Consider the following 14073-nt stretch of genomic DNA (forward strand, 5'->3'; position numbering starts at 1 on the left):
CAGTCTGTATAAATATATACCCCCTCAGTCAGTATAAATATATACCCCCTCAGTCAGTATAAATATATACCCCTTCAGTCAGTATAAATATATACCCCCTCAGTCAGTATAAATAAATACCCCCTCAGTCAGTATAAATATATACCCCCTCAGTCAGTATAAATATATACCCCCTCAGTCAGTATAAATATATACCCCCTCAGTCAGTATAAATATATACCCCCTCAGTCAGTATAAATAAATACCCTCTCAGTCAGTATAAATATATACCCCCTCAGTCAGTATAAATATATACCCCCTCAGTCAGTATAAATATATACCCCCTCAGTCAGTATAAATATATACCCCCTCAGTCAGTATAAATAAATACCCTCTCAGTCAGTATAAATATATACCCCCTCAGTCTGTATAAATATATACCCCCACCGTCAGTATAAATATATACCCCCTCTATCAATATAAATAAATAGCCCACAGTCAGTATAAATAAATACCCCCTCAGTCAGTATAAATATATACCCCCTCAGTCAGTATAAATATATACCCCCACCGTCAGTATAAATATATACCCCCTCAGTCAGTATAAATATATACCCCCTCAGTCAGTATAAATATATACCCCCTCAGTCAGTATAAATATATACCCCCTCAGTCAGTATAAATAAATACCCCCACCATCAGTATAAATATATACCCCCTCAGTCAGTATAAATAAATACCCCCACCGTCAGTATAAATATATACCCCCTCTATCAATATAAATAAATAGCCCTCAGTCAGTATAAGGTAAATAAATACCCCCTCAGTCAGTATAAATATATACCCCCTCAGTCAGTATAAATATATACCCCACCGTCAGTATAAATAAATGCCCCCTCAGTCAGTATAAATAAATAGCCCTCAGTCAGTATAAGGTAAATATATACCCCCTCAGTCAGTACAAGGTAAATATATACCCCCTCAGTCAGTACAAGGTAGGACAGAGAGAGAGACAGACACGCACACACAGAGACAGACATACAGACACACACACACACTCACACACTCACACACACAGAGACAGACACACACACACGCACGCACGCGCGCGCACACACACAGAGACAGACACACACACGCATGCACACGCGCGCACACACACAGAGACAGACACACACACACACACTCACACACACAGAGACAGACACACACACACGCACGCGCGCGCACACACACACAGAGACAGACATACGCACGCACGCACGCACGCACACACACACACACACACACACACACACACACACACACACACACATACACACACACACACACACACACACACACACACACAGACTGTCATGGCTGATCCATAGACACACACATATTAAGGTGATGACACTCTTAACCCATTCCTCTCTTTCCTCCCTGTGCATCTCCCTCCCCCAGTATATCCGTAGTTGTATAACGGTGGGCCGCCTGCCCCACCTGATGTTAGTGTCAAAGGACAGTCTGTACAGCCAGCTCCCAGGCAGTGGGTTTGTAGCTCCCTCCTACAGTCGGCGGACCCCCCAGCCCAGCCCCTGTCCTGGGGGAGGAGATCCCAGCTCACCCCGCTCCCTCTGGGCCTTCAACACCCTGCTGAGGGTCCGCCTGCTCTGTGCTACATACGTTAACGTCAACATCAGAGACATTGACAAGGTAGACAGACACGCTCCATAATGATAATAACAATTGATGTCAATATTAACTGTCTGTGTGTGTTGACATCATGTTGTCTCCTGTAACTGATCAACTGTTGTAGATATATGTTAGAACTGGTATCTATCATGGAGGAGAGCCGCTGTGTGACAACGTCAACACCCAGAGAGTACCCTGCTCCAACCCCAGGTAACATTACTACACCACCACAACACCACTATAGCATTACTATAACATTACTATAACATAACTACAACATTACTACAACACTATTATAACACTACTACAACACTATTATAACATTACTGCAACACTATTATAACATTACTATAACATAACTACAACATAACTACAACATAACTACAACATTACTACACCACTACTACAACACTATTATAACATTACTGCAACACTACTACAACACTACTATAACATTACTGCAACACTATTATAACATTACTGCAACACTATTATACCACTACTACAACACTACTACAACACTATTATAACATTACTGCAGCACTATTATAACACTACTACAATACTACTACAACACTATTATAACATTACTATAACATTACTGCAACACTATTATACCACTACTACAACATTACTACAACATTACTACACCACTACTACAACACTATTATAACATTACTATAACATAACTACAACAGTACTACACCACCACAACACCACTATAGCATTACTATAACATAACTACAACATAACTACAACATTACTACAACAACATTACTATAACATTACTATAACATAACTACAACATTACTATAACACTACTACAACACTACTATAACATTACTATAACATAACTACAACATAACTACAACATTACTACAACAACATTACTATAACATAACTACAACATAACTACAACAGTACTACAACACTACTACAACACTATTATAACATTACTGCAACACTATTATACCACTAATACAACACACCTACAACACTATTATAACATTACTATAACATAACTACAACATAACTACAACATAACTACACCATTACTACAACACTATTATAACATTACTGCAACACTATTATACCACTACTACAATACTACTACAACACTATTATAACATTACTGCAACAATATTATACCACTACTACAACACTACTACAACACTACTATAACATTACTATAACATTACTGCAACACTATTATACCACTACTACACCATTACTACAACACTAGTATAACATTACTGCAACACTATTATACCACTACTACAATACTACTACAACACTATTATAACATTACTGCAACACTATTATACCACTACTACAACACTACTACAACACTACTATAACATTACTATAACATTACTGCAACACTATTATACCACTACTACAACATTACTACAACATTACTACACCACTACTACAACACTATTATAACATTACTGCAACACTATTATACCACTACTACAACACTACTACAACACTATTATAACATTACTATAACATTACTGCAACACTATTATACCACTACTACAACATTACTACAACATTACTACACCACTACTACAACACTATTATAACATTACTGCAACACTATTATACCACTACTACAACACTACTACAACACTATTATAACATTACTATAACATTACTGCAACACTATTATACCACTACTACAACACTACTACAACATAACTACACCACTACTACAACACTATTATACCACTACTATAACACTATTATACCACTACTACAACACTACTACACCACTACTACAACACTACTACACCACTACTACAACACTATTATAACATTACTGCAACACTATTATACCACTACTACAACACTACTACAACACTATTATAACATTACTGCAACACTATTATACCACTACTACAACACTATTATACCACTACTACAACACTATTATAACATTACTGCAACACTATTATACCACTACTACAACACTACTACAACACTATTATAACATTACTGCAACACTATTATACCACTACTACAACACTACTACAACATAACTACACCACTACTACAACACTATTATACCACTACTACAACACTACTACAACACTATTATAACATTACTGCAACACTATTATACCACTACTACAACACTACTACAACACTATTATAACATTACTGCAACACTATTATACCCTACTACAACACTATTATACCACTACTACAACACTACTACAACACTATTATAACATTACTGCAACACTATTATAACACTACTACAACACTATTATACCACTACTGCAACACTATTATACCACTACTACAACACTACTACAACACTATTATAACATTACTATAACATTACTGCAACACTATTATACCACTACTACAACATTACTACAACACTAGTATAACATTACTATAACATTACTACACCACTACTACAACACTACTACAACACTAGTATAACATTACTGCAACACTATTATACCAGTACTACAACACTACTACAACACTATTATAACATTACTGCAACACTATTATACCACTACTACAACACTACTACAACACTACTATAACATTACTGCAACACTATTATACCACTACTACAACACTATTATAACACTACTACAACACTACTACAACACTATTATAACATTACTGCAACACTATTATACCACTACTACAACACTATTATAACACTACTACAACACTACTACAACACTATTATAACATTACTGCAACACTATTATAACACTACTACAACACTACTACAACACTACTATAACATTACTGCAACACTATTATACCACTACTACAACACTATTATACCAGTACTACAACACTACTACAACACTATTATAACATTACTGCAACACTATTATACCAGTACTACAACACTACTACAACACTATTATAACATTACTGCAACACTATTATACCACTACTACAACACTACTACAACACTACTATAACATTACTGCAACACTATTATACCACTACTACAACACTATTATAACACTACTACAACACTACTACAACACTATTATAACATTACTGCAACACTATTATACCACTACTACAACACTACTACAACACTATTATACCACTACTATAACATAACTACAACATAACTACAACATAACTACACCATTACTACAACACTATTATAACATTACTGCAACACTATTATACCACTACTACAATACTACTACAACACTATTATAACATTACTGCAACACTATTATACCACTACTACAACACTACTACAACACTACTATAACATTACTATAACATTACTGCAACACTATTATACCACTACTACACCATTACTACAACACTAGTATAACATTACTGCAACACTATTATACCACTACTACAATACTACTACAACACTATTATAACATTACTGCAACACTATTATACCACTACTACAACACTACTACAACACTACTATAACATTACTATAACATTACTGCAACACTATTATACCACTACTACAACATTACTACAACATTACTACACCACTACTACAACACTATTATAACATTACTGCAACACTATTATACCACTACTACAACACTACTACAACACTATTATAACATTACTATAACATTACTGCAACACTATTATACCACTACTACAACATTACTACAACATTACTACACCACTACTACAACACTATTATAACATTACTGCAACACTATTATACCACTACTACAACACTACTACAACACTATTATAACATTACTATAACATTACTGCAACACTATTATACCACTACTACAACATAACTACACCACTACTACAACACTATTATACCACTACTACAACACTATTATACCACTACTGCAACACTACTACAACACTATTATAACATTACTGCAACACTATTATACCACTACTACAACACTACTACAACACTATTATAACATTACTGCAACACTATTATACCACTACTACAACACTACTACAACATAACTACACCACTACTACAACACTATTATACCACTACTACAACACTACTACAACACTATTATAACATTACTGCAACACTATTATAACACTACTACAACACTACTACAACACTATTATAACATTACTGCAACACTATTATACCACTACTACAACACTACTACAACACTATTATAACATTACTGCAACACTATTATACCCTACTACAACACTATTATACCACTACTACAACACTACTACAACACTATTATAACATTACTGCAACACTATTATAACACTACTACAACACTATTATACCACTACTGCAACACTATTATACCACTACTACAACACTACTACAACACTATTATAACATTACTGCAACACTATTATACCACTACTACAACACTACTACAACACTAGTATAACATTACTGCAACACTATTATACCACTACTACAACACTACTACAACACTATTATAACATTACTGCAACACTATTATACCCTACTACAACACTACTATAACATTACTATAACATTACTATAACATAACTACAACATTACTACAACACTATTATAACATTACTGCAACACTATTATACCACTACTACAACACTACTACAACACTATTATAACATTACTGCAACACTATTATACCACTACTACAACACTATTATAACATTACTGCAACACTATTATACCACTACTACAACACTACTACAACACTATTATAACATTACTGCAACACTATTATACCACTACTACAACACTACTACAACACTACTATAACATTACTATAACATTACTGCAACACTATTATACCACTACTACAATACTACTACAACACTACTACAACACTACTACAACACTATTATACCACTACTACAACACTACTACAACACTACTATAACATTACTATAACATTACTGCAACACTATTATACCACTACTACAACACTACTACAACACTATTATAACATTACTGCAACACTATTATACCACTACTACAATACTACTACAACACTATTATAACATTACTGCAACACTATTATACCCTACTACAACACTACTATAACATTACTATAACATTACTATAACATAACTACAACATTACTACAACAACATTCCTACAACATACTACAACATTACTACAACACTACTATAACATTACTATAACATAACTACAACATAACTACAACATTACTACAACACTACTACAACACTAGGATAACATAACTACAACATAACTACAACATTACTACAACACTATTATAACATCACTGCAACACTTTTATACCACTACTACAACACTACTACAACACTATTATAACATTACTATAACATAACTACAACATAACTACAACATTACTACACCACTACTACAACACTACTACAACACTAGTATAACATTACTGCAACACTATTATACCAGTACTACAACACTACTACAACACTATTATAACATTACTATAACATTACTGCAACACTATTATACCACTACTACAACACTACTACAACACTATTATAACATTACTATAACATTACTGCAACACTATTATACCACTACTACAACATTACTACAACACTATTATAACATTACTATAACATTACTGCAACACTACTACAACACTACTACAACACTAGTATAACATTACTGCAACACTATTATACCAGTACTACAACACTACTACAACACTACTATAACATTACTGCAACACTATTATACCACTACTACAACATTACTACAACACTAGTATAACATTACTATAACATTACTACACCACTACTACAACACTACTACAACACTAGTATAACATTACTGCAACACTATTATACCAGTACTACAACACTACTACAACACTATTATAACATTACTGCAACACTATTATACCACTACTACAACACTACTACAACACTACTATAACATTACTGCAACACTATTATACCACTACTACAACACTATTATAACACTACTACAACACTACTACAACACTATTATAACATTACTGCAACACTATTATACCACTACTACAACACTATTATAACACTACTACAACACTATTATACCACTACTACAACACTACTACAACACTATTATAACATTACTGCAACACTATTATAACACTACTACAACACTACTACAACACTATTATACCACTACTACAACACTTTTATAACACTACTACAACACTACTACAACACTATTATAACATTACTGCAACACTATTATACCACTACTACAACACTACTACAACACTACTATAACATTACTGCAACACTATTATACCACTACTACAACACTATTATACCAGTACTACAACACTATTATACCACTACTACAACACTATTATACCACTACTACAACACTACTACAACACTACTATAACATTACTGCAACACTATTATACCACTACTACAACACTATTATACCAGTACTACAACACTATTATACCACTACTACAACACTACTACAACACTACTACAACACTATTATAACATTACTGCAACACTATTATAACACTACTACAACACTACTACAACACTATTATACCACTACTACAACACTATTATAACACTACTACAACACTACTACAACACTATTATACCACTACTACAACACTATTATACCACTACTACAACACTACTACAACACTATTATAACATTACTGCAACACTATTATACCAGTACTACAACACTACTACAACACTATTATAACATTACTGCAACACTATTATACCACTACTACAACACTACTACAACACTACTATAACATTACTGCAACACTATTATACCACTACTACAACACTATTATAACATTACTGCAACACTATTATAACACTACTACAACACTACTACAACACTACTACAACACTATTATAACATTACTGCAACACTATTATACCACTACTACAACACTACTACAACACTATTATACCACTACTACACGATAATTGTATTTCTTATTCTTCTCTGTATTACTTTAAACGGCATTGTTGGTTAGGGACTCGTAAGTACGTCTACTACACCTGTTGTAAGGTCTACACATTTCACTGTGAGGTCTACTACACCTGTTGTATTCAGCATTTCACTGTAAGGTCTACTACACCTGTTGTATTCAGCATTTCACTGTGAGGTCTACTACACCTGTTGTATTCAGCATTTCACTGTAAGGTCTACTACACCTGTTGTATTCAGCATTTCACTGTAAGGTCTACTACACCTGTTGTATTCAGCATTTCACTGTAAGGTCTACTACACCTGTTGTATTCAGCATTTCACTGTAAGGTCTACTACACCTGTTGTATTCAGCATTTCACTGTGAGGTCTACTACACCTGTTGTATTCAGCATTTCACTGTGAGGTCTACTACACCTGTTGTATTCAGCATTTCACTGTAATGTCTACTACACCTGTTGTATTCAGCATTTCACTGTAAGGTCTACTACACCTGTTGTATTCAGCATTTCACTGTGAGGTCTACTACACCTGTTGTATTCAACATTTCACTGTGAGGTCTACTACACCTGTTGTATTCAGCATTTCACTGTAAGGTCTACTACACCTGTTGTATTCAGCATTTCACTGTGAGGTCTACTACACCTGTTGTATTCAGCATTTCACTGTAAGGTCTACTACACCTGTTGTATTCAGCATTTCACTGTGAGGTCTACTACACCTGTTGTATTCAGCATTTCACTGTAAGGTCTACTACACCTGTTGTATTCAGCATTTCACTGTGAGGTCTACTACACCTGTTGTATTCAGCATTTCACTGTAAGGTCTACTACACCTGTTGTATTCAGCATTTCACTGTAAGGTCTACTACACCTGTTGTATTCAGCATTTCACTGTAAGGTCTACTACACCTGTTGTATTCAGCATTTCACTGTGAGGTCTACTACACCTGTTGTATTCAGCATTTCACTGTGAGGTCTACTACACCTGTTGTATTCAGCATTTCACTGTAATGTCTACTACACCTGTTGTATTCAGCATTTCACTGTAAGGTCTACTACACCTGTTGTATTCAGCATTTCACTGTGAGGTCTACTACACCTGTTGTATTCAACATTTCACTGTGAGGTCTACTACACCTGTTGTATTCAGCATTTCACTGTAAGGTCTACTACACCTGTTGTATTTAGCATTTCACTGTGAGGTCTACTACACCTGTTGTATTCAGCATTTCACTGTAAGGTCTACTACACCTGTTGTATTCAGCATTTCACTGTGAGGTCTACTACACCTGTTGTATTCAGCATTTCACTGTAAGGTCTACTACACCTGTTGTATTTTGCTCATGTGACAAAGACAATTTGATTTGATGGTTATTTAAGAATATAGAGTCTTCGTATGAATCAAACACCCCAGCAATGGCTCAACCCTTATCAACTACAACATTATTACAACATTTCTATAACCGGACAAAGTATCTCATCAGCCTCTTATCTCTCTCCTCTCCAGGTGGAATGAGTGGCTGTCCTATGACATCTACATGACGGACCTCCCTCACTCCTCCAGACTCTGTCTCTCCATCTGCAGCGTCAAGGGACGCAAGGGAGCCAAAGAGGTAGCTACCGCACCGCATATACTAACCTGTCTGTGGTACTAGTACTACTATATACTAACCTGTCTATGGTACTAGTACTAACATATACTAGTACTGATATATACTAACCTGTCTGTGGTACTAGTACTACTATATACTAACCTGTCTATGGTACTAGTACTAACATATACTAGTACTGATATATACTAACCTGTCTGTGGTACTAGTACTACTATATACTAACCTGTCTATGGTACTAGTACTACTATATACTAACATATGCTAACCTGTCTATGGTACTAGTACTGATATATACTAACCTGTCTATGGTACTAGTACTGATATATACTAATCTGTCTATGGTACTAGTACTACTATATACTAACCTGTCTGTGGTACTAGTACTACTATATACTAACCTGTCTATGGTACTAGTACTACTATATACTAACCTGTCTATGGTACTAGTACTACTATATACTAACATATGCTAACCTGTCTATGGTACTAGTACTACTATATACTAACATGTCTGTGGTACTAGTACTACTAGTACTACTGTATACTAACCTGTCTATGGTACTAGTACTAACATATATTAACAATGTTGTAGTTATGTTATAGTAATGATATAGTAATGTTATAGTAATGTTATAGTAGTGTTGTAGTAGGGTATAATAGTGCTGCAGTAATGTTATAATAGTGTTGCAGTAGTGTTGTAGTAGTGTTGTAGTAGTGGTATAATAGTGTTGCAGTAATGTTATAATAGTGTTGTAGTAATGTTGTAGTAGTGGTATAATAGTGTTGCAGTAATGTTATAATAGTGTTGTAGTAATGTTGTAGTAGTGGTATAATAGTGTTGCAGTAATGTTATAGTAATGTTGTAGTAGTGGTGTAGTAATGTTGTAGTAGTGGTATAATAGTGTTGCAGTAATGTTATAGTAATGTTATAATAGTGTTGTAGTAGTGTTGTAGTAGTGGTATAATAGTGTTGCAGTAATGTTATAATAGTGTTGTAGTAGTATTGTAGTAGTGGTATAATAGTGTTGCAGTAATGTTATAATAGTGTTGTAGTAATGGTGTAGTTATGTTGTAGTTATGTTGTAGTTATGTTATAGTAATGTTATAATAGTGTTGTAGGTGTGTTGTATTAGTGGTATAATAGTGTTGCAGTAATGTTATAATAGTGTTGTAGTAATGTTGTAGTAGTGGTATAATAGTGTTGCAGTAATGTTATAGTAATGTTATAGTAGTGTTGTAGTAGTGTTGTAGTAGTGGTATAATAGTGTTGCAGTAATGTTATAATAGTGTTGTAGTAATGTTGTAGTAGTGGTATAATAGTGTTGCAGTAATGTTATAGTAATGTTATAGTAGTGTTGTAGTAGTGTTGTAGTAGTGGTATAATAGTGTTGCAGTAATGTTATAATAGTGTTGTAGTAGTGTTGTAGTAGTGGTATAATAGTGTTGCAGTAATGTTATAATAGTGTTGTAGTAGTGTTGTAGTACTGTTGTAGTAGTGGTATAATAGTGTTGCAGTAATGTTATAGTAATGTTATAGTAGTGTTGTAGTAATGTTGTAGTAGTGGTATAATAGTGTTGCAGTAATGTTATAGTAATGTTATAGTAGTGTTGTAGTAGTGTTGTAGTAGTGGTATAATAGTGTTGCAGTAATGTTATAATAGTGTTGTAGTAGTGTTGTAGTAGTGGTATAATAGTGTTGCAGTAATGTTATAGTAATGTTATAATAGTGTTGTAGTAATGTTGTAGTAGTGGTATAATAGTGTTGCAGTAATGTTATAGTAATGTTATAATAGTGTTGTAGTAGTGTTGTAGTAGTGTTATAATAGTGCTGCAGTAATGTTATAATAGTGTTGTAGTAGTGTTGTAGTAGTGGTATAATAGTGTTGCAGTAATGTTATAATAGTGTTGTAGTAGTGTTGTAGTAGTGTTATAATAGTGCTGCAGTAATGTTATAATAGTGTTGTAGTAGTGTTGTAGTAGTGGTATAATAGTGTTGCAGGAATGTTATAATAGTGTTGTAGTAGTGTTGTAGTAGTGGTATAATAGTGTTGCAGTAATGTTATAGTAATGTTATAGTAGTGTTGTAGTAGTGTTGTAGTAGTGGTATAATAGTGTTGCAGTAATGTTATAATAGTGTTGTAGTAGTGTTGTAGTAGTGGTATAATAGTGTTGCAGTAATGTTATAATAGTGTTGTAGTAGTGTTGTAGTTATGTTATAGTAATGTTATAGTAGTGTTGTAGTAGTGTTGTAGTAGTGGTATAATAGTGTTGCAGTAATGTTATAATAGTGTTGTAGTAGTGTTGTAGTAGTGTTATAATAGTGCTGCAGTAATGTTATAATAGTGTTGTAGTAGTGTTGTAGTAGTGTTATAATAGTGTTGCAGTAATGTTATAATAGTGTTGTAGTAATGTTGTAGTAGTGGTATAATAGTGTTGTAGTAGGGTATAATAGTGTTGCAGTAATGTTATAATAGTGTTGTAGTAGTGTTGTAGTAGTGGTATAATAGTGTTGCAGTAATGTTATAATAGTGTTGTAGTAGTGTTGTAGTAGTGTTATAATAGTGTTGCAGTAATGTTATAATAGTGTTGTAGTAGTGTTATAATAGTGTACTAACATATACTAACTAACCTGTCTATGGTACTAGTACTAACATATACTAATATATACTAATATGTCTATGGTACTAGTACTAACATATACTAACTAACCTGTCTATGGTACTAGTACTAACATAAACTAACATATACTAATCTGTCTATGGTACTAGTACTAACATATACTAATATATACTAATATGTCCATGGTACTAGTACTAACATATACTAATATATACTAACCTGTCTATGTTGTGTGTCTGTTTACTAGCACTGTACGTTCACTTGAACAAATATTAATCTGTGTTTGTGTGTGTGTGTGTGTGTGTGTGTGTGTGTGTGTGCGTGCGTGTGTGTGTGTGTGTGTGTGTGTGTGTAGGAGCACTGCCCGCTGGCGTGGGGCAACGTGAACATGTTTGACTACAAGGACACGTTAGTGTGTGGAAAAGTAGCGCTCAGCCTGTGGCCAGTTCCTCACGGTTTAGAGGACCTGCTCAATCCTATAGGAGTGGCTGGATCCAACCCTAACAAGGTAAGGAACAACTAGGCTTTATGGTCAACTCCTGTCTGTCTGGATTGGTTGAAGATATACTTTTTAGCATTTCAATGTTTTATTGGACAGAGGAGGAGACCATGGGAAAGATGGACACACAAGCAGTGGGCTGGATTTGAACCCTGAGCTCTTTGGGGTTTTGTCACTTTGTGACAACTGCTGATGTAAAAAAACTGGCTTTACAAAAGTTAATGAGATGTATTTCTGTTTAACCTCATATGATCTCTTCCTCACCCTGTAGGAAACTCCATGTGTTGAACTAGAGTTCTCATGATCTCTTCCTCACCCTGTAGGAAACTCCATGTGTTGAACTAGAGTTCTCATGATCTCTTCCTCACCCTGTAGGAAACTCCATGTGTTGAACTAGAGTTCTCATGATCTCTTCCACACCCTGTAGGAAACTCAGTGTGTTGAACTTGAGTTCTCTTGATCTCTTTCTCACCCTGTAGGAAACTCCATGTGTTGAACTAGAGTTCTCATGATCTCTTCCACACCCTGTAGGAAACTCAGTGTGTTGAACTAGAGTTCTCTTGATCTCTTCCTCACCCTGTAGGAAACTCCATGTGTTGAACTAGAGTTCTCTTGATCTCTTCCTCACCCTGTAGGAAACTCCATGTGTTGAACTAGAGTTCTCATGATCTCTTCCTCACCCTGTAGGAAACTCCATGTGTTGAACTAGAGTTCTCATGATCTCTTCCTCACCCTGTAGGAAACTCCATGTGTTGAACTAGAGTCCTCATGATCTCTTCCTCACCC

General features: G+C 34.5%; 1 protein-coding gene across 1 annotated transcript in view; it reads left to right on the top strand.

Moving 5' to 3' along the window:
• zgc:158659 (uncharacterized protein LOC791141 homolog) overlaps positions 1–14073 on the top strand; it is a 149735-nt gene that overhangs the window by 75300 nt on the left and 60362 nt on the right. The window contains exons 8-11 of the mRNA XM_036958414.1: positions 1426–1677; positions 1781–1866; positions 10064–10169; positions 13144–13296. Of these exons, the coding sequence (XP_036814309.1) occupies positions 1426–1677; positions 1781–1866; positions 10064–10169; positions 13144–13296 (597 nt within the window). The remainder of the gene's footprint in view (positions 1–1425; positions 1678–1780; positions 1867–10063; positions 10170–13143; positions 13297–14073) is intronic.

The sequence above is a fragment of the Oncorhynchus mykiss genome, chromosome 21 (genome assembly GCF_013265735.2).
Source record: "Oncorhynchus mykiss isolate Arlee chromosome 21, USDA_OmykA_1.1, whole genome shotgun sequence".
Lineage (NCBI taxonomy): Eukaryota > Metazoa > Chordata > Actinopteri > Salmoniformes > Salmonidae > Oncorhynchus > Oncorhynchus mykiss.